At 35.4% G+C, this 23,621-nt stretch overlaps 1 protein-coding gene across 20 annotated transcripts in view; it reads left to right on the plus strand.

Annotated features, from left to right (window-relative positions):
• Positions 1 to 23,621, plus strand: part of PLEKHA5 (pleckstrin homology domain containing A5) — a 163,868-nt gene that overhangs the window by 126,027 nt on the left and 14,220 nt on the right. For 2 of the 20 annotated variants that reach the window (XM_071733028.1, XM_071733027.1), the window contains exons 12-23: positions 474 to 557; positions 3,255 to 3,374; positions 4,056 to 4,109; positions 10,480 to 10,560; positions 16,259 to 16,321; positions 17,451 to 17,531; positions 17,666 to 17,815; positions 19,204 to 19,305; positions 20,371 to 20,482; positions 20,712 to 20,758; positions 21,669 to 21,857; positions 22,417 to 22,534. In XM_071733028.1, coding sequence (XP_071589129.1) covers positions 474 to 557; positions 3,255 to 3,374; positions 4,056 to 4,109; positions 10,480 to 10,560; positions 16,259 to 16,321; positions 17,451 to 17,531; positions 17,666 to 17,815; positions 19,204 to 19,305; positions 20,371 to 20,482; positions 20,712 to 20,758; positions 21,669 to 21,857; positions 22,417 to 22,534 — 1,201 coding nt within the window. Of the gene's footprint in view, positions 1 to 473; positions 558 to 3,254; positions 3,375 to 4,055; positions 4,110 to 10,411; positions 10,561 to 16,258; positions 16,322 to 17,450; positions 17,532 to 17,665; positions 17,816 to 19,203; positions 19,306 to 20,370; positions 20,483 to 20,711; positions 20,759 to 21,668; positions 21,858 to 22,416; positions 22,535 to 23,621 lie in introns of those variants that run through there. The other 18 variants (XM_071733042.1, XM_071733032.1, XM_071733044.1 and 15 more) reach the window with 11 other exon arrangements.

Here is a 23,621-nt window from a genome sequence, read left to right on the forward strand (position 1 = left end):
TCAGTTAATATTAAGCAATATTCTTATTTTCCTTCAGTTTTCATGTAGTTTGGTTTGTGTTTCTTTAAGTTACATAACCAGCTTTTTCTATTAACTTGGAAACAAACCTCTTAAGAGGTAGATACATAAGACTGAAACCAGTAAGGCAAATTGAAGATTTAAACTCCAGTGGTGGGAGAAAAAATAAAATTGCTGCTGCTTGCATGGGCTGTGATTAGGGCAATAGCTGCAAGAAAGAGCTATTAATTAAGTGAACAATGAAAGACAGGTTATTTCCAGACATTAGAGGTAGCCTACTTGAGTGACCTAGATGTTAGATTGGCAGGGAGCATGACTGGACAAGGCTGGAACAAACCATTGCAAATTTGTCATGAGTGTGAAGTTGGCTTGGCTTTTTTTAATTTTTAGAATATAGTAACTGTTGAGTCTTTAGATAAGCATGGATCATACTGTGCTATTTTGGTTTTTTACAGCACGTCTTTGTGCCTGACAGAAGGTCAATGCCAGCAGGTCTGACTATACAGCCTGTTACTCCTCAGAACCTCCAAGGCAAAACAGTGAGTTGAATCTTTATTTGTTACAGCAATTTCTTCTTTGAAACAATTTTATTAAGTAAGAAGAGACAATACTGAATTCTTGTTCTCTTCAAAGTTTTCATTAAATGTAGCCTTTATTTTTGTTGTCATGGCAAATACAGTAGGTGCTCTTGCTACATTGAATCCTGAGAATGTTTTTTAGCTGGTGACTCCAGATATTCTTTGGGAAATACAGATATTTTTTTTTATTAATAATATTTGATACATTACAGAAATTCCTGGGAGACCGTAGAATGCCTCACAGAACACTTAGTTCCCCATTAAGTATTTAGATATTTCTAGAAATAAAAATTACCTTTTCTGGAAAGCTTTACAGTAAAACTACATTTAGTAAAACTATGTCTTTTATGACATCTCTCGTTTTTCTGTGATCGAGTGGAAACTCTCACTGAAGGTGTTTAATCCAAGTAATATGAGGGAATACTGTCCAGCTTTCTAACTGAAACATGACTCTTAGTGGAAAGCTAAGAAATTGTCCAAAAATTACTACATTCCTTTGCCAGTTTTTGTCTCCTTTCCATAATCTTTCTCTGTCCCTCTGAAATTTTTTTTGAGACAGTTATGAATCAAAAACACAGATATGGAATCATACTGTGGGCAGCAGATCCCCAGTCAGTCCTTCCCTTGTCTTGACCCCTGTTTCTTGCACTTCCCAGCATGAATCCCTGACATCTTCAGCAAGTTATGGGTTGGGCTTTGGCAGCTGGCACCTTATCTCTGTGCCTTGCTTCTGCAGAGGTTTCTTTGAGTTCTTGGCCCCCTCAGCTCTCTTGGCCTCTGGAGCTGGGCCAACGAGTGGGGTTGGGGGCAAGGAGGTCCATGCTTCAGCCTGTAGAAACCAGAAGTTCTGTTCAAAGCACAAGTGTTGCAGGGGCAAGAGGAGGAAACCTGTGGGTAGCTCTTCTAAACAAAATCCACTGTTGGGGTGGTTGCAAGAGTCCCAAAAGGTGCAACAAAAGCAAAGCACTTGCAGCATTGCCAGAAATGCGTGCAGCATTATGAATGTCTTGAGACAACAAGACATCACTGCTCGATGGGCTCTGGAAAAAAATTTGCTTGCAAATACTGCCATTAGGTACCATTAAATAGTATTCCCAATGCTCTAAAATTGGCTGTTTGCACAATGTACCCAGAAGAGTTTTGATCTTGAAAACAGTTATTCACTGTTCCTTTTGTTTGAAGATGCTACTTTCAGGTCTCTTATTTCTAAAAATAAGTTTTCTTGTGCCTTGAAATGATGTTAGTGTTCAGACAGGAAACATTGTCACTGATTTTTTTGAGAGAACTTGAAAATACCTTATTATAGCAGTCTATATCCTTATGCTTACTTTCTGAAATCAAGTATTTCAAATCCAGGTATTCAAAGATTACTGTAAAAGGAAGATTGGCTGTTAGACAATTCGGCTTTAGTGTTGATTTTCCCTCAAAGCAAATGGTTTTGACAACTGAAGCTAAGTGAAAATCCTGTGCCCCCTCTTGTGGGCTACTGTGGTACGAGCTCAAAACCGTGCCAATGCCGGGCTTATTCTCAGAGATTTTTCTTCTTTTTTTTAAGAAACTAGAATTCGTTTTTCAGTAATTTAATATTTTTTTCTCTGGAGCTTTTTTCTTTGCTTTGGGAAAATTCTGTGACTGTGGGAGAGAGCAAGCAGGGTTTTAGTTGGGGTTTTTTTTTGTGTGTTTGGTGGGGGTTTTTTTAACTCACAGAATGTGAGAAAATCAACGTGCTGGATGAATATTTAACCTCTTACAAGACTGACTTCTGGAGAAGTGTAATAAACAGCAGCAAACAGGAACATAACAAAAATCCTTGTGATGTTTTTTCTTTGAAGTATTGCTAATGGAAGTGCCTCCCAGGAATGATTCAGATAGTTTTCCAAATTGACCTAAACTCATCTGTGTGGAATCACCTGACATATACCTCTTTAAATGTGACTGTATTTCCATTTTATATATATATATATATATATATATATATATATGTATGTAATCTTGGGCTTTAAATATTATTCTTCATCCCTTCCTAAGGCTGTATTGTACATCTTAGTCATAAAAGTAAAGCAATAAATTACCTGGTAGCCTTAAACCTGTGGAAGGTGAGACAGAAAATTATTTTTGTTGTGCTTGTGCAGTGTTATTTTGTGAAAGATGATTGTTTCTGATGTAGGTCTGTTATCATGGGGGTTTTATTTACTTGGAATTTTGACACATACTTTTGAAGAATTATTTTAGAAACTAAATCTTCTTGAGGGAATTTTTAAAAATCTTTTACCAACCCTGAATGTCTGTCTGTATACAGTAATGCTATTGTAAGCGCTGAAATTGTCTCCCCCTACCCTTCATCTAAGTCAATATTGTCAATTTGATATGCATGTCTGGAAAAGTTTGTGGGCTCTAGGCTTTCTCCTGCAACATCCTCACTTTTTTATTCTTTATATGGGATGTTACAACATTATGGCCTTTCTGAGTAGTTAAAACCCAACGCTTCATTATACAATTGAAAGCGTTCAGTTTGGGGGAATTACGGGGTATCTGTTGTATCACTATAGAGAGCTTTTGTAAGAAAGATACTAAGAACCCTTCTTTTAATCAAGTGTTGTTTAGGATACCAATTAACCTTTTTTCTACTCTTTGGCTTCTCACACTGCACTGCTTCAGCCAGAGGAGCTCACGCTGCTGCTAATAAAGCTGAGACGGCAGCAAGCTGAACTGAGTAGTATCCGGGAACACACACTAGCACAACTCATGCAACTAAAACTTGAGGCCAGCAGCCCAAAGGTCAGCTATAAAGCAATGTGTGTCATGTACCATTCTCACTAACGTGTAGCCATTAACTAATCAAAGTTTACATTGTACCATTAGTGCAAAATTCTCTATTACGGGAGCAGGCTAGAGTAACGTTTCTTTATGTATGTGATGTTCTGCTATTAACTCTTAGAGGCTTTCCTCGTGGGTTTGTGATATTAGTTGAGTCAAAAAATGCATAGGAATGTTTTAAAATATGTTGTTGTTTAAGCTTAAAGTTAAGGGTTTATGACCTATCTAATAAACAAAATTTGTAGAGATAGATCGTGAGATAAATGTGTTATTTATACTGCCTCAAGTCAGATGCAGACTTATTTCTGATCTGTGTACAAAAAAGTAGGACTTGTTAAAAAAGATTTGTCAAAGGGCTTATAGTTGTCTGTGTAGTAGACATTCACATGATCCTGCTGTATTTTATATGTAAAGCCAAAATGTAATGTAGTAGCCTGTAGTCAGATTCATGGCAAACTTTATTCACTTCTGTGCCTGGATCAAAACTGGCTAACAGTTCAGCAAAAAACAGCAGATAAAAACAACATTATATTTCTATGTAAAACAGAAAGATTGCTGTCTAGTTTGTATCTTTAAAATCCCTTTTCATGCATTCTGCACCTTCTGTCCCTTTCCTTTTTCTACCTGACTGCTGCCTGCTAGAATGAGATTCTTTCACATCACCTTCAAAGGAATGCCATATATTTGGATCATCAGGTGGGATTTGCAATTTTCTTGTGTGTTTTCATTTCTTAATGCTTTTTGCCTGCTTCTATCAAGCTGAAAATATTTGGGGAGAAGGATTTTCTACGTTTTTGAGGAAGTTAGATGCTTAATACAAGACCTTTTTAAGTAGCACAGAATGTCTTAATTGATTACAAATTTGACATGTAATGGGAAAAAAAGGGTCAATTTAAAATTTGTCAAAAATTGAGTAGCCATTCACCAATTATTTTTTCTGTTCTTCAATACCTTCTTATAATAACAGTAACTGTAGTATTTTACCATCTTTAATCAAAGCTGAAAAGTATTTCCAAGCTGATCTGACACATGTGCAATGTATAAAAAATTATTGCTTCTGATACTTTCAGTTTTCTAAATTTAAGAAGTTAGATGTCTCTAAAGGGCATTAAATCAAAGGGAGGCTTAACATGAAAAAATATTTTAGACAAATCATAGCATGGCTCATTTCTTTTTCTCAATTTTGAAGACTTATATAAGATTTTACTTCTTTACAATTTTCTAACTTAGGAAGTCAGGGTACAATTATGTCTTCACTAACATAATTGAGTGCCAAGTGAAGAGCTGTGATATCACATACCTCTTTCTATGGCTTTGTTGCATGATCAAATGGGACTCTGTACAAGTTGTGTGTGAGTTTTTATATGGGAAATTTTTGCCTAGAAGAAAAATAAGCAACTAGGTGACCTGTTAATTAAAAATATAAAAATTGCCTGAGCTTTTTCTTTTTCTATTATTGTTTCTTCTAATGAAATTTTTCAACCTTGCACTTTCAAACAATTGTTCTTTGAACTTTTATGTCCTACATATTATTGGAATAGGATTTTAATGAGTTACAAAAAATCACACACCCACGCAGGCTTGGTTCACCCAGCAGTGTAGATTTTCTGTTATCTTATGGAAACAAGGTGTGAATTCTGACCAATTCAGGTAGATGGTGATGCATTTCTAAACATCTCTGTCTTGTCTTAAGGGGCTGCAGGAGGTCTAAAACAGTAGGGAATAAAAGCTTTCGGAATTAAGCCAAAATGCTTCATCCAACTCAAATATTTCCAGTGTATAATTTTTTGAAATAAGGGAACAATTCTGTCTTCCACAATGTAATTCATATCCAAGAAAGGACAACTGTCCATGTGAAGTGTAAGACCATGTACCAGGCTGTTGCTAGATTAGCCCAGTTTGTGATTATAACAGACTGGATTAAATTGAGAGTATTGCCTATGTATAACATGGGAAGTGGTAAAATGGATTTTCTTTTTAATTGCATCAAATAAAATTTAGAAATGTGATGTGATAAACATTAATTTAGGGAAGTGTCTAAATATTTAAAATGTGCCATGATTGCATCTACCAGAGATGCAAGAAATCACTGCACTTCTTACAGTAGGAAAGCATTATCAAATGTAAAATCTATTACTAATAAAAAAATCATGGAACATCAGATTGGGAATACTTGTCCCAATTTCTGATCAGTTTTTCTTCTTTTTCCTGTGTTTTAATATAATACTGCCACCTAACAGCATATGAAATCAGACCCTCTGAGAGTCTTCTTTCTTTGAGTACCTTTGTTTCTAGGGGTGTCACCTCATTTGTATCCTATCATTTCTTTGTCCATGATCAGTTTTCCTTTAGGCTGGGCAGAAAAAAAATCAATGCTTCTTTTAGTTTAATTGTGGCCTTTTCTCCTTATTATCAGCATCTGAATAACAAACTTGCATCATCACTTGCCCTCTTTGAATTTTACATGTCCAGTGTACTTAAGTTAGGTATTTCTGCTTGTGTTTAAACTCTGACAATAGTTTCAAAACCTTCTTTGCCCAAAGCACATGGTGGATCTCTAGTCCTGTTAATCTTCAACTCTCACGTTTTTAATCACAAAATATTGAGCCCCATACATAACAATAATCAGTAAGTTTATACTGAGGTCGTACTGGAGAATTTTCAGGCAGCCACACACATTTTCAGTTCATATGTAGGGAGGGTAACTTTTCTGCTGTTGCAGTAAGTTCTTGTCCACTGGTTAGGTGGCTTTTTTAATCAAGATTCAAGAATATTCTATAGCCTGTTTTTAAGTCATGTTTCTATTTTGTACAGCTGTTTCCTTTTGAGATTCTTAGAAATTCTTCTGTTACTCTTTTTGATGTTTTTGTATTATGGTTTAAGAAATTTTTGTTGTTGCTGTTGGAGGTCAGAGGAAAGGGGAAAAAAAGATCAAAGGGACTGACACATATATCCAGCCGTATGGGTTTTTTTCATGTCTTTTGGCTAAAAAAATGGTTATCCAGCATCCTTTTTTTTTAAGTGAGATTGTGAACCAGTTGTCTGGGTCAAGATTTGTTGAAAGGCAGGAGAAAGACTCATCAGAGAGGAAGCAGTTCTTTCGATGCAGCAAGAAGCCCTAGGCAATGATTATTTGTTTGCCAATGTGGGGCATGCTATGAGAGCACATACATTCTCGTTCTTGAGCTTTATCAAATTTTAAGAGATCAGTTACTTTGTATTACAGAATCCAAGCCAGTAGTCTTCTTAATGTGGTTGTACCCACTAATTACAGTAACAGTAATGAAAAGTAGGAACATAAGAATCTTTTCCAAATAAATAAAAAACAGGCTTTTTACTCCTCTCCTTTGCAAATTAAGCCATGGCAAGGGGTCCCATTCAAATCATTCAATTACTACAGAGGATGCCAGCAAACCACTTCTGAGTTTTATGTTTATAGTACAACTTATCTTTTACTGAAAAGCTCTTTTATACTGAGATCAATCTATTTATTCAATACACAACATGCAGGTTGTCATGTTGGTCTCAGCATATTCCAGGTTGGTTTGTCACAGTAGAAGCTCAACTAAATTTAATTTGGTCTTTTTTGTTGTTGTTGTCGTTGTTGTTTTTGAAATGGCTATTTTTTGTGAATAGTTTAGGTGTTAAGTTGTTCATATACTTCTGCTGGTACTTTCATTTTTAGTTTCTTTTACTTTTCAAAGAGCATATAAAAATAAACAGAACTTGAACAAGAAGTTGTCAAACAAAGGGGTGATTCCCACAGCCAATGTCCATACTGTCTGGGCGTTTTTCATCTGTTTTGCCCTCTTCACCACCATCTTTCTGAGACGATGAAGCTGGTTCTGGGAATAGGCAGTAAATTAAGGGAGGATGGAATAGTACAAGAGAGCTTGGATAGAGCTGGCAGATACCATCTTGTGTATCTGATCTTGTGTTTCAGCTGAAAATACCATGTTGTATGTTAGGAACTTAGAGGATACTGCTCTTACGTGTATTTTTCATGTTATCTGGAAAAGGCAGAGTGAGCTGACCTAGCCACTACTGTTGTTCTTTCTGCTGCTGCTTTTTTCTTTTCCTCCCCAGAGGAAGAAGAGAGGCTCCAGATCAGGGGCTCTGAAGAGTGAAAAAAAAAGTCTGAGCCAGAGGCAGTATAGTTCGAAAAAGAAGGCAGGAAGGAAAAGGGCTTTCAACATCATCTTTTTGGATAGATAATTAATGAAAGGACCAGAGAACAGCTTGGTCAGGTCCTATTGCCACTGCTTTTTCTTTCAGGAAGCTTGAGAGGAAGTGGCTAAAACTGCCAATCCGATCTCAAAGTTTTGTCACCCTTAACATATGGGGTTATGTCATCAGTGAGATCAGCTGTCCCAGTAGGGAGGTATTATTCCTGCTGGTCACTGCCAGCAGAGCAGCACATGGTGAAATGGTATCTGTGTAGGGTATTCCCAAGCACAGAAAAGATTTTAGGAGAAGAAAGACAAAGAAGAGCTGTCAGTTGCTTGACGTTACATTTTAAAGCACAAAATACCCACTCAGATGACTGCTTATAAATAACAGAGCTGCTCACATAGATCACATGTCAAGGAGGTGTTTTTTCATTGTTTCCTACTGCAAAAAGCTTTTATATACTACATCCCTAAAGAGCAAAACGAAGCATTACCTCCTGGGAGGAAGAGCTGTTTGCTAAATATAGAAAGACATAAAGCCAAGACTGGTGGATTTTTTGTTTTACTGGTGTATTGCTGTGTGGCATCAGACAGCTCACACTTCAGTTTGCTTATGAAAATCCTAATTCCTATTTTTGTGACTTCTTTTAGTTGAAGAGGCTCTGTGAGCATAATAGAATTAGTGTTATACATAGGATCTAAAAGGTGTCCTTTACTGTACAGTGCAGTAAGAACACAGAATAGGTATCCTTCTCTTCTTACATAGCATGGGATTTGCAATTGTGTCACACATAAGCTCTGGTTTGAGTACTTTTTCAGTACTCTTTGCCTTGTGTGTGTCCCAGCTCTAGCTAACAGAAGGCTCGTGACATAGTGCCCCAAGAACTTAGAAATGCCAGCATTGTTTGAAATGTTCTTACCTAAGGAGAAAAAAATCTTGTTATATTTGACTTTTACAATGGCTCTTTGGTTGGCATTATTTTACCAATTATCTGGTTTTGTATTTTTCTTCCATAAGGGCTTAAGGAACTGGAGCTTTTCTGGGAATAACTGGCCTTTGCAAATAGTGGTAGATAAGGATGGTTTAGCACTAATGGTAGTAAAAATAAATGAGAGAAGTCCTATAAATCAAGTTAGAGCTAGCCAGACAAAACATTACTTCACAGCATCTTTTGTGCAAATCCACTCTGCTTCTTTTCTAATCTGGATGAAAACAATCTTTGAACAGTTCCACAGAAATAAATTCTGGCATTGTCTGTTATCAGTTGGAAAGGAAAAATTTGAAATATTGTTTAAAAAGAATTAGCCAAAGAGCCTGAAGCTGTTGAAATTTTCCTAATAAAAATGCATTCAAACGAGTATACTCCTAATAAAATATTTCATTCTCAAAGCAATTTTTCCTTTACAGAAATTTCAGTTGGCTGTAGTTCAATTGCTTGGGTTTTGGACCTTATTGTTAATCTTACTATTGAAATATGTTTTGGTATCACTTGGTGCACGCACTCTTTGGACAAAATTTTAATGTAAAGGGAGAACAGTTCCAGTTTTGTGTTTATGTGTACTGTAGATAGAGCAAATGGGAGGACTTACTTGTGTGGGGATTTTTTTTCTGGCTTTGAACAGAGCATCATGAGCTTTCCTTCTTAAGATAAGTTTATCCTAAAATAAGATTATCTTAGATAAGGTATCCTAAGATTATCACCCAATACTCTTTATTAAGTGATTAATTTGTCAGCTGATCAGACTTTACTATGTATAAACAACAACAACAACAAAAAGGTCATCTATCTATAACAACAAAAATGTGTTTCTCATAAAGTGAAAAAATACACTTCTCCAAATGTACCAGTTACATTTTTTCCCAAATAATCAGGGGCAAGAAGCTCCAAATGGCATAAAACCATCAGGCTTTCTGTTGCATTTCAATCTGTGAAACAAAACCTTGCCATTGAAATTCATGGTGAGTGCATATATATAAAGTACTACAGAGTGAAAGATCATAAATATTCATACACACACTTCCTTCCTGTGTAACCATACTTGAAACATGCATTCCTAAAGTTTCCAACAGGTCCTGAAGTTTCCAAGAAAAACAGGAGGGGAATTGTGCATTAAATGGCTTTTCAGTTTCTTTTGGAGAGGAAAGCTATCCATTTTCATAATTCTTCCCTTACTGTTAGGAAAGTCTCCTTTTTTAAAACTGAAAATCCCAGACTGTTTTCTGTGTTGCATACTTCTGTAAAATCCTAAATTTATGCAGTTTTTACTGTAATAATCAAAGTCTCTGGTTTTGACATTTGCATGCATATCAGTAAATACTAATCACTATAGAAAATGTCTGACCAGTTTCAAAATAGTTTCAAACCTGTATGGGGGATGAATAAAAACAATAAGTAATGATTCAAACTTTATAAGGACATAAGTCAGTGCAGCACATATAGCTATTCTGTAATATAAGTCTAAGCCTTGCTTCAATATGCAGAGGCTGGGAATGGTTTTACCTTTTTAAGGTACATTGAGTTAGTAATCTATAATATAAAGGTTTTCTGATAAAGGTTTGAGTGTTCCAGTCATAATTTAATACTTTTCATTTCAATGTTGTGCAAAGCCAACCTTATTTGAAGCAATTTTATTTAAAAAAGGGATAGTGTTGGTGACTAAATATTACATTGGTTTTGAGCATTTATGTGTTTCTGATACATTTGTTTGATGTTATTAAACTTTTCAGATGTTGATATTACTGAATGGTGGAATATATAAAAAGCATGGGATAAAATGTAATCTACTGCATTATTAGAAAAAAATTAAAGTAGAGGCTATATTTTACAGTGTCGTCTTTCAAATCTAGCCATGCTGTAAACTGATGTTTGCTGTATGCTCCTCCTGATTTGAAATAGATGAAAGAGAATGAACCTTTAATCACCATGGTTCACACTATGATTGAGAACTCGGCGCTAAGACCGCAACTGTACCATCAAGTAAGGTCTTGGATAGTGAATGAAATTTGCTTTATCATCTGCGAAAATTTTCCTTAGTGACAGTTTTGGTTGTTCCTCAGATTTATTCATAACATCGGTGTTTCTCTTATTTGCTTTGGAAAACCACAAGTCATCCATGCTTTATAAAACGCTGCGATATTGTTAGCATGGCTTTTGCTGCGTTTTTTTTTTTTTTGTTGTTAAGTATTTAATTTACACTTTTGAATAACTTTGTCTGTCTAGACAATTTGAGTAGTTGATGTTTTATGCAGGTGTCCAGTAAATTCATGAAACTTCAATAAGCTTCCAACATTTGTCCTAGCATGATTCTCTGCAATTAGTGTTCAAAGGTGCTTCTTTCTTTTGACCACGACAAAAGCATGTGAGTGGTGTTTACCTGGTCATTTCTGGCAATTTTGTTTTGTTCTAGGAAGTGGATTTACAAGTTTTTGTTTGAACCTACCAAGCCTTTAGCCACTGAAGAAAGGAAGGATCAAATATTACTTTGATCTGGGGACTGTAAATCCAAAAAAGCAGTGTCTGTTCATAAAGTCACAGCAGACTTAACTGTGCACACTTACAGAGTACCTCGTGATGGTTGTAAATTGTAAGATGGAAGAAGAATCAGAAAAGTGAATGGAAATATTGTCTGTGAGTTGAGACCTTCATTAACTTATGAGCATGGCCAATAAGTATCTGTTGGCACTGCAGCATCTTAGGGATTCTGGAGCTTAACTGAATAGCTCCTGTCATATCAGGGAATATTTAGGAAGCTTCTAGCCTCAGTTGCAGCAAAGATGTTGTTTTTACTTAAATGATTGTGATTATTTTGTAGTAGATGAGGTGTGCAATTCTGGCTGCTAGTTAGAAGGGAATATCTGACCAGTACCAACATGACATATACAGGTTGCACGGAATGAATAAAATGAGATGCTCTGCCAGGTTTCAAAAAAAATACTGCAACTTAATTTCATGTTTCATTTTTTTGGAAGTCAACACCGCATTGTAAATGTCCTTGTGATCCAGAAAAGTTGCATGAAAAATCTCAGCTTTCTGAAGTCGGGTTGTGAGTGACTTTGGTTTCAGGATGATCCAGTCTGTGCCCCTGTGTACAGAATAGTAGCTTTAACACGGAACCTGAAGAAACTGTCTGGGAGAGGAACAGGAGAAGTAAGGTGCCCTCAAGTCTGAAATGAAATGATTGGTTTTTGTTTTTGTTTTTTTTTTCAAAGAAACCTAGCTGTTACAATTTTTTTAAAAACAAATCCAATTTCTTTAAATAGATTATGTAAGACAAACCGAAGTACATAAAATGAACAGAGGTGTTTTGGATGTGTCAGGGTTAACAACCAAAGCTTCTACTGTTACAATCACAGAATCATAGAACAGTTCGGGTTGGAAGGGACCTCAAATATCATCCAGTTCCACCTCTTCTCCCATGGATCCATTTGAGGTATAGCTGTGCCTGTGCTACTTATTTAGGGATACCAGTACATTTTGGAGTGCTGTCTTGAGGAAGCTCTGCTGTCAGTTGCACACCTGCTGCTTCCTATTTGGGAATGAGTTAAGCACTTGTTTTGACATTCATGTCAAAGAAACAGTGACTCTAGCAGATCATGAAGATTAAATAACCTTTTGTCACTAGAGATGCAGTCTCCCCAGGTTTGCAGCATGCTGGCAGGCTTGTGCAGAAGGATGCATGAAGTGGAGAATTAAAAGACCTTCTGCTTTCATGCATGAAGTCTCTTACACAAACTACTGTATTACCTATCAGGAAAGGATAAAAACACATTGGAAATTTCACTGCCTAAATAGTCTTCTAAACTTTTGTAATGCAAAAGCCAACCTGTTTAAAATTCTGGCAGCTTCTTTAAGCAACTTAATTTTTTGATTCAAATTAAATAAATTGGTTTTGCCAGCCGTCTTTTGTACTGCAGCTTTAAAGAAATGCACACAATTGGGAGAATTCTGCTTAAGCAACTGAAACCTGTTTTGTTGTCAAGACAGTAAACTAGTTTCTGATGACTGTAAACATTCCTTTACAGAGAAAATGATCTTTCTTTGCTTCAGTTTATTCAGTTTGGCTTTATCACTGAATTAAGCAAAGGAAAGCAAGAAAAGATTGTATTTAATTAAAAATTAAGGTGTCTTGCTTCCTACTTATGATTGCCCATTGTTTAGTAAAAGAGCTAAAATGTATGATTTCAAACAAGTTATTTTTAAGACATTTTTGTTTGTAGTTTGTTTCATCATCACAGTTAGATAAATCACTTTGACTTACATAGAACAATCTGCTCTGAGACTGTATTGTACATTTACAAGTATAAGACAGGGAAGTAGTTCCATGTGTACAGGCAAGGCAGGGACCCATTCTTTCCTTATTTGCTTGGGGGTTTTTTTGATAATTTCTAGTGCTTGGTGAGGAGTATTAATCTTGTTTTCTAAAGCTGTATGTGCTGATTTTAAAAAGTAGACTTATTCTGTGTTCCTCTTATGTGAATAAGTTTCCCAGAGGGGGAAAATTGAAAATCTGAGTGGAACAAGCTAACATCCAGGTCTTTGCTTGGATAGTTGTTCTTAGTACACTAAAAACGTATTAAAATTTGCTTTCATGTTTTGCTCCAATAAGGATAGGGAGGTGTTCTTATGGCAAGATTTGCACACATTTAAACACATGATGGACGTGAATTTGTATTTGAGATAAAAATCTTGTGGTTTGAATTTGTATTTGAAATGTTGCCTGTTGCATTATGCAAAATTATAGGAGATTCCTTGTTTCTTGAATGTAAGAAGTGCTTTCAAAAAGAAAAATACAAGGAAAAAAAAAAGTCTTTAGGAAGTCTGACTTTAACCTTGTGCTTCCCACAGAATGCTATGGATTGTGCTGTTTCAATTTCCTAAGTGCAGTAATCTTTCAGAGATGTTTAGTGTTCTCTCTGTGTGTGAAATTCCCTGCCATATACTTATTGAATCAAAATGGTTAGTGGAATCTGAAAATAGCTTGCAATGTAATGAAATAATGCTGTCACTTAGATGTTTTTAATATTGAGTGTTTAAATACGCTTAACCCTTCATGTCTTATGAGAGAGATTTGCTTAATCTGTGCTTATTTGGGAAGAAATTTCACACCAAGGACATTTTATATGGTATCCATTGTGGTGGATATATCCACTTCTGTGGTTCCTCTGGTGCTGGCATTTGATGGAGATGAGACTGTAAGGTAGACAAATTATTTCTAACATAAGATGGAGATTCAGTTAAGCTCACTTATCTTTTTGCATGCTAGGTACACATTTGGTCTTTAAAAATTGTAAGTTCCATTTGTAGGTGTTCAGGGTGCTGCTCCTTAATGCTTGGGATCTGTGCAGTGAATTTCACCATGTTGAGGCATGGGCTTTTTTTGTGTTTGAGTAGGCATTAAGTCCAGGAAAAGTACAGAAGTCAGCAAGCAAGCCATGTCTTTGGTGCAGTAGGTGGCACTCTTGCCCTGAAATTACTGTCCTGGTGTATGGAGAGGTCGATTTGGTGACAGAGGCATTTGTTGAACGTGACATAAAATACATTTCGATAACTTGATCGTTGGAGCTCTTATAATGCATTTTCCAGGGTTATGAGGTTGTTAACCTTGCCTGTAATGTGTAATTGTATTTTGTCTACTGAAATGCTTCTTGTAAGTCCAGCAGGAATTGATAGCATCCTGCACTTTTTGCCTTAAGCTGATTTATAGATGTGATGTGGAAAGAGAAGCTGCTGGTTTTTTCAGAGGTGGATTAAGTGTTTCGTACTATTTTTAGAGGTTTTGCACTAAGTCTACATAAAATGTTGGAGTAGAAATGTTGTCATGAAGTGGCTCTCCAGCAGTGCCTATTGTGGAAAACTAATGCCACTGACAAAAGCAAAATGTTGTCAGAAATTTTAAAAGTGTGGTAGGACTTTAGTAAGAAGAATTAGTATGTGTATAGAATTATTTGAAAATGTGTTTCTGTTTTCTGAATACTTAAAAATTACTCCTCTTAGGAGGTAGACAGGGATATAAAGATCCTTAATTGGCAAGTTATATTAAACTTGACTATAATTTAGGATGAAATAAAAAAAAAAAAAAGTTTCACAGTTTTTAAGAAAAAAATCTAAAAGTCTGAAAAATACTGGCTTGAAAAAATATCATTACATTTTCCTAGGCAAACTCTATAAAATGCTGAGCAGTGTCTTGGGAACATGTATTTATCTAATAGGTGGTAATCTTTCTTTCATAAATTTTTTCTTTTGTGAAGTATAACTAGGTGTTCTCTGTAAGCTAATGACATTTGGCCATGTTTATTAGTTTGTTTTAAATATTTCCATTCCTCATTTTTCTGTCATCGTGATAAAATCAACAGTTAAAAACCACAAGTCTACAATAGCAGGAGTTTAAATAGATACCTTAATTTTTGTGACATTCATGAGGTGCAAAAGTGCTGTGGCTTTCTTCATATCCCAACACTCATTTTCATAAAATGTCCATTTCAAAGAAAGTTACTGTGTGGTTTTAATACACTATACATACTTTTAAATTGTCACCAGGTGCATTTGCATGAGGTATGTGGACATAATGTCTTGAAATGAAACACTTAAGCGTGCTGAAGCTTTACTATATGTTTGGAATGCTTGTCTGATTAACCCTTACCTAGTCCTCTTATTTATAAGTGTCCTTCAAGACAGACTGGTGATTTATAGTCTTTCTTGTAGTATTAAGTCATGATGACCTAATTATGACAGATAGATGGACTTAAGGCATCTATGTTGAAACTGAATGCACATGTTTTTAATTAAATAGAATACAAAGGTTGATAATGTTATGTCAATTGCTATATAGCACATTAAATAGTTACTGTTTAAGACGAGGAGCTTCCTTTTCTCATGTAAAGTATTTTTAAATATTATTAATAGTTCAGGGGCTGAAAGGGTTAAGAACTTTATATAAGGAGCTGTATGAAAATACCTTGAAGATACCTTACATAGTGACCGATATGAGGGAGGGCAGTTTGCTTTAGTCCAAATATTAAATAGAAGGTCTTCCACTTAAAACTTTTCTGGTGTAAATACTCTGTTGGAGGGGAGGGAATCCATATGATTCATATGTAGGCAGAAAGGTATTTGGTGGCACTCACTGGGCATATGTTTGTAATGAGATATTTCACACTTATCTGTACAGTTAGGTCATTCTGTTCTGATTTGAGATTCTGATGAGAGTCTCAAATCAGAACAGAATGACCTAAATATACAGTGTGAATACAAGTGTGAATACACCTGACCTCAGTGGGCCTAGAATGGTTAATTCCAAGTAGAATGAACCCCTATATTTATAACGCATTAAAGCAAATGTACATGATTATGGATAACTTTGTCTAAGTGTACTCAGGCAGTTTCATCTTCCTCCATAATCCATGTTTGATTGAATTAGTTTTACATCTTTAAAGTCCAGTTTGCACTAGAAGCATAGCCTGTGTAACTCAATGCAACTTTATTCTGACAGTCGGCTTAACATTCCATTTACTTAACCTTCATTAATGTGTATTGGCTAAAGATATATTGCTCAATGTGGTATGTTTGACTTCCAAGCAAAAGCTGATTTTCTTTCTTAAAACTCTTCAACTGAACAATCGTTTCATTTTCATAGTCCAATTAAGTTGTTTTATGGCAATATTATTCTTCCTTATAGTTAACACAAGAAGAATGTAGGGGTGCACTATACAAATATAGAGCTGAAGAGCTGGATATTGATGTAAGTCATTTGTATTTCTTCTTCCTTGGAAATGTTGGTATTTGTCTCTTTATTCGGGTACTGATTTCCCCCTTGACTTTTGGGGTTGAAACATACTTCATACCAATTGAAACTGCTTTGTGAAATTGAGAAGCATAAGACTCTTTCTGCAATAAGCTTCTAACTTACAGGAAATACTACGTCTGAGGCTGAAATTTCAATTTTTATATTTGCTCTAAGGTTAATTGCTTCTAGGAACAAATGAATTACTTTAGAATAGAAAAGCTCTGTAGTTGTAGTTATAAGCATGAGAGATGTAATTTCTCAGGAAATATGACCAATACTCCAAAACTGAAATTTGTCATGGGGAGTTGCCATACAGAGTATTAGGTTGCTGGTTACTAAACAAAAAGGTCCTGGTGCAAAATTGATATTGAAAAATACACACATATAGTAATACTATATATGCATACATATGCATGCCTAGTCATTCTTGTACAATGCAACTTAGGGTACACATACTCATTTAAGGGATGTTATTTTAAGAGTAAAACAGAAAATAGGGTTCCAGCATCATCTTCCAGTTAAGAATTCAGAGCAACACAAACTGAACCAAAAAGATTGCTCAAATAGAAAAGGAAGGTGTATGAAATTGGTAAGCATGAACTAAACAGTTCCTTGCTCAAGCTGGAGCTGGAGTAGAACAGGCTTAGTCATAGCCAAGTCTTTACTGGAACTAAAACAGAGCAGAGTATGGGTAGTACTAGTAACTAACTATTAAAAACTACCACCTGAAATAAACCATGAGAAAAACTGTGAATGTAGCCGGTATTACTTGCAATACTGAAGAATGTGTAAATAAAAATGGTGTTTAATACTTATTAACTTGTAAAGATTCAGCTGTAGAATAATAAAACACATGCTTTGAGCCATGCTGTGTCAAGCTGTGATAACACTTACTTCATAGCATCTTAAGAGGGTTTCTTAAGGTTAATTTGAAAATGCAGGATGCCTTCATAATTTTAGAATTCATATTTTGTGGCAATAACATTTTATATAGATTCATATAATGGTTTGGTGAAGCTGTGTTTTGATTAATGAAGGTGTTAAAACAAAACTCTAATTTTGATAATTTTCTGTTGTCCACCAGGCTAAGCTTAGCCGTTTATGTGAACAAGATAAAGTTGTACAAGCACTGGAGGAGAAGCTTCAACAGCTACACAAGGAGAAAGTAGGACAATTGTATTTATTACCTAAAGTGGCTGTTACTTTACATGCTTATTGTCAGAACACTGATAACTGAAATAAAACGAAAATCCGTCCGATGATGCAGAACATTAAAAATTATTCTTTTTGTTACAATAGTACACGCTTGAGCAAGCTTTGCTATCAGCAAGTCAGGAGATAGAAATGAATGCAGATAATCCCTCAGCCATACAAAATGTAGTCTTACAGAGAGATGACTTGCAGAATGGACTGCTCAGCACTTGCCGGGAAGTATCGCGAGCTACTGCAGTAAGTAACACGTTCTTGCCAGTAAAACACAATGAAGTGCTAAACAATTATCTGCATTTTGATTTTCTTAATTTGGTTGTCACTGGATATTTTTTCATTACATTCCACAAAAACTCAGTTGTCTTTTATTTGCCTGGAAATGCTATATTTTCACTACATTCATCGAGGAGTCTTTCTTTTTTTTTTTTTCTTTTTTTGGGCAAGGAGTGAATGCATGCTGACTCTTAATTGCTGTAGTAATTTTCATCTTTATAATATGAAAAATTGATTACAGGAGAAGGAAATAATGCAAATAAGCTATTCCATGTGATGGTAAAATAGTAGAAAGCACAAACTTGATCAGATATTTGATCAGATAGGTGACTTACTTTCAGCAGAAGCAGCTACAGGGTTAAAAGAAGAAAAGATATACTCTCATGGTCTCTATTATTAGTAGGTCATTATATTTAAAAGATACTTCAAGTTTTTCACTTTCAAAGACCTAAAAAAATAAAAAGGAAAGGATGGGAATTGCTATTTACTATCCTTTGTGCTGGTTTCTACACTGAAATACAAGGCAAAGAATTATTTTTGCCTATTTACACAGACATCCAAGAAGGTATTTCAGTGTCAGATTCCAGTGGTTTGCTGTGGTGAAACTGATACTGAAGTAGGCCCTGAGATACTGGGTTTAATGTTTACTGGGTTTAATGAATGTTAAACTATATTGTAAGAGCACTTGGTTGGGCCAGAAAAAGGGAATTAGAGGAAAGACGGTCCATTAAATATACTTTCTCTCATTAACTTCTTAATTTATGCTAAATTGAGTAAATTGCTTGATGTAGGCTTAAAAAGTGAGATGGTAGACCTGACCTAAAGGATTTTCTTTTTGCACCTTCTCCCTTCTGGTGTTTGTAGTTTTACAGATGTCAAATCATGGTGCATTAGCAGGCCTGGGGCATCCACTGGTAACCTCAACAGGCAGGGCTGGTTGACTTAACATTTGTCTTGCATAATACATTGTGTTGACACACACATGCTGTGCAGTCACACATATGTATTCTATGTGATAAAAAAGACAAATTTGCATTCCTTTTTGTCATTTTTCTGCCTTGGTAGAAGGACATCTTAAGTCTCACATGCCTGCTAACTCTAAAGACATGTTCTGAAAATTTTGTTCTTGCTGATCTTTGTCTGTAAAAAGGCAAAATGCTGTTTGTTTGTATTCCTTTAAGAAAACAAAAAATAAAAGAAGCAAAAAGCTGTTTAAACACTGAATTCTCTAAAATACATACTTACTTATTGCTGATACCTACTTATGCATTAGTTCCTGAATTTTCATGTCACTTCATTAAAGATGATTTTTTTTTCTTGAATGTACATTTGTAATTCTTTTGTTTTATACTTAGGAACTGGAAAGAGCTTGGAGAGAATATGATAAATTGGAGTATGATGTAACTGTAACAAGAAACCATATGCAGGATCAACTTGATCGGCTTGGAGAAATTCAGGTGTGGCATACATCTTAAAGTATATATAAATCACTTTCATTTTTTATGATTTTGTTTAAAAACTACAAAAATGAAAAAAGGGGGACATATAATGCTATAGTTTAGATAGTGTATGTATATTTATACTTATAAGTATAGAGTATAAGAAGAAAGTATAAGAAGAAATTAAAACTTTTTAAGATCTGAGGAGGTCTTCAGCTTTTCTACTGGTTTTCCTCTGCTTAGGAGCCTCCTCTTTCTCTTTCAGTGATGGTGTCCAAAGTGGGGTTGTTTTCTCAAACTCACAGCTGTAACAGTCACAGTGTGTGTGTGACACAATCAAACAAATCTTTCCATTATCGATTATAAATTATTCTATCAAAATACATCATCATAAAAAATATTCTAAGCACTGCTTCTTAGATGTGAACAGTTCTGTTGTGCATCTTATTAGCTTGCTGTGCCCTGGAGGGCTGTGCATTGAGCCAAAGCTCTGAATCTCTCAGGAGATCTTTCTGTGAGACACTCCTGGATGTGCACAGATTCTCCAGAACAGGAGAAGGGTGTGGTCCATGCTGGGAGGCAATAAAGGCTGTTTGCTCCAGGGACTGATTTTCTATGCAGCTATGAAAGGGAAATTACAAGGAAGACCAAGAGCTGAAAAATCTGTTATGCAGTCCAAAGCAGAGTTTATATAGTAGTATGCAAACACACCACATTCATCTCCACCTATTTTAGGATTTGAACTGATGATTCCTTTTCTTCCATTTTATGTCAGTTTCCTGTGCAAAGTTTGTTTGGGTTTTCTTTGGAGAAAGTAGATGCTATTCTGTTCTTAAGTGAAGTTTCACTTAGCAAAATTGCTGTCATCAATTATGAAATTACTTCATCTTACACTTTTTGTTTCTGACAGTATTTGAATGTTGTTTTTTTATGAGAGAGTGTCTGCCATTACTGCGTTTTGTTTTCCTTCATTGAGAAAGGATGTGCAGTGTAGTATAAGGAAAGAAAATAGTTTTCTAGGTTTTTTCCCACTTGCATTGTGTTGTAATTTATCACCTATATATGCTATTTATTTACTGACAGACTGAGTCAGCAGGGATACAGCGTGCTCAGATTCAGAAGGAACTGTGGAGAATTCAAGATGTCATGGAGGGTTTAAGTAAACATAAACAGCAGAGAAGCTCTTCAGAGACAGGTAAACTGACTGCTTTTATCTCTTTAGAAGGATCATTTTTAAACCAGAAGATGCATAGTTGCTTTTGTATGTTTGAAAAAATGTTACAATTGTTACAATAGTCTTTATTTAAGTTAATGCTTTGTCTATTAGTTTGATAGCAACAGTTTATAGTTTACAGTTTAAAAGTAATTTTTGACATCAGTTTTTCTCTTTTTTTTTCTGTACCTTTCACCCTCTGCCCAAACAGGCATCATGGGATCAAGGACGTTTTCAGCTATTAAATATAAAAATGAGGTATGGTTTTGAAATATTTACCATTGTAGCATCACTGAGTTTTTAATGACATGTGCATATGACAAAAATGAGCATTATAATTGTTTTAAGGATGTCTGAAATTTGCATTTAGTAAGTTTCTGGGAAAATGATGCATTGTGAATTAGTTTGAAAGATCGATACACTAGTAAATCTTAATGCTTCCAGTTGTTCTATGTGTATATTCTCACTAGTATTATTTCTCTTTTATGTTTCTCACCTTTTCCTCTCCTTAGGCTCTTACCCTAGAAATATAACCCCTGATTTATGGATTTGTTTTCTACCCACAACACTTTTTATGGGAAGAAGTACATTGCTATATATGTGTATTCACATAATGAGCCTGGTTCTCAGATGGCCCAAGCACCCACAAGAACAGCTGAAGTTGTGGGAGTTCCCAAATGTTCAATTTCTCTGAAAATCTGGCTAGAAATTACAGTTTTAAAGGGACATTGTCATGGTTGTCTGAAGTTTATGGAATCTGTCTTACAGAAATTTCTGAAAGTCTTAGTGTATATATAATTCAAAAAGATAATTAATTGAATTATTATAAGGATGGTTCAAGTTCATACGTGTCCAACAGCAAGTGCAGGTGATAGAAGGTGTTAGAATTGAAAAGCTGAAAATCTTGATAAGCTAAATAATGAAACTGTTGAAGCATCTCATTCTAGGTGGTAGCAATAATATAGAAGGTGAACAAAAAATCTCAAAAGAAATTTAAAAAAAATAAAACTGTCTTGGCCTTTTTTTTTTTTTTCTTAGTGTGACATTGTCCCTTTAAATCCAAAATCTATAGCTGCTGTACCAATGGTATTATATTTTTCTTTTTAAGTTATAAATAATTGTAACAGGTGTGCACATCTAAATAAGGTGACTATTCTACAATCTTTAGGAAGAGGAAGTAGTCCCACCTCGTCCTCCACTTCCTCGGTCCTATGACTTTACAGAGCATCCTCCCATAATCCCCCCTCTGCCCAGTGATAGCAGCTCCTTGCTCTGTTATAGCAGGGGCCCAGTACACCTACCAGAAGAAAAGAAGATTCACCAAGTTCAAGCATATCAGAGAAATGGATCTTATTGTGTAAGTGGCTTAAACTGCCACATTATTCTTGAAGCATCCCCCTTCCTCTGCACAGTCACGATCTTTATTTTGTCATCTGGCTACTTTTGTGTTGTGTTTTTACTTTTGGCTACTTTTTTTTGGCTATTTATACCTCCATCATGTGCTCTTCACATTGCCTTGCCATATATTCTGTCCATATATAAAATGTCCTAAGACTTAAATGCCTGTATCTGAGTAAATTTCAGCAAATTAAATTCCTCTACTTAGCATCTTCAAAACACAATCAGTTTTTGCTGAAACCTTATACAAATTTGTTTCCTGAAGATCATTTAAAAAACAAAACAAAAAAAACAACTCTGCATTTTTAGGGCAATTTTTTTGTGTAATTTCTGAAAGTCTGCAAATGTTGTTACTCAGATTAACTGCATGGAAATACTGCTGCAATAGAACTTGAACAATGAAACACTGTCTTAAAACGAGAGTGGAGTTATCACAAAATAACTGGGTTTCAGTCTTAAGACATAAATGCTCATATAAAAATGCCTGTGTATTTACCTTGTCACTTGCTGTTCCCCAGGGTCCTGATTATAGGCTTTATAAGAGTGAGCCAGAGTTAACTACAGTAGCAGAAGTGGATGAGTCTAATGGGGAAGAAAAAACAGAACAAATTTCAGAATCAGAATCTTCAGTTAAAGGTTTGTCCCAAAGAATGGTGTTTACAACCCTTCAGCCTTTTCCACAAGGAATACAAAGCTTTATCTGTGTTACAGAACCTATCTTAACCTCTGTGTTTTTTGTAGCCTATCCATTTCTTAACATGATGAAACAGCTTCCACATTAAACTAATGATATAATTACATGACGAGAAAGATTTCATCAGTTACATTGCAGAAAAATCAAACATTACACTCACCAACAACCCTGAAATCCTTATTGACACCATGTCTAATCACATCACTCACATTCCCCACACACCATTCCCTTGAACAATTACCCATTTATGTTCTTGCCCTTGAACAATTATTCAGTTTTTGAATCAAGCTCCCGATGTTATGTCACTGGAACGTCCAAAAAGGCAGCACCACAGAATTTTCAGGCTCTCATAAGGCAGGGACACAATGCCTTTTTCTTTTTTTTTTTTTGTCTTGTAATTGTTGAATTGCTTTCTGTCCTCTGATATAATAGGAATAATGATCATGACCTTGGAGTGTACAGACAATAGAGGTCTTTGCAATTGCTAAATGCCTTAGATTCTTCTCTTCATCTAGCTTCCATAAAAGCTACTAATTGCTTGGTAGAATCTTTTACCAGGAAGTGCTTCTCAATTCTGTTTGTTAAAACACACAGAATAGTTTGTTAAAGGTGACCACAGGAACAGCAGTTTGAGCACCTCCCAATATCCATACTAAGAGCCTTTAGAAACAGTAACTAAACTTATCCATTTATTTTTACTATAACAATTGATAATTCAAGTACCAGCAAGATCACTGCCTTCTCTTAGGGTAGTTTGACAAAGCATCAGTGTACCGGGGTGGTGCAACAGTACCAGAATTTGACAGAGAGCTATGATCATGTAAGGAAATAGTTTCCATCTGAATGGCAGTGGAGTTTTTAAGACTAAAGATTAGCATACAGTTTGGGTATAAACAGTGTGAATGGCACTGTGATCTCCGATCATATTGCCCTTGCCAGACAATTACTCAGTTCGGATTCACAATGGTATTGCAGAGGTGGAATGTTCACTTAAGACAGGTATTAAATCTCTTCTAACTTGGTGGTGAA

The sequence above is a fragment of the Heliangelus exortis genome, chromosome 1 (genome assembly GCF_036169615.1).
Source record: "Heliangelus exortis chromosome 1, bHelExo1.hap1, whole genome shotgun sequence".
Classification (NCBI taxonomy): Eukaryota; Metazoa; Chordata; class Aves; order Apodiformes; family Trochilidae; genus Heliangelus; species Heliangelus exortis.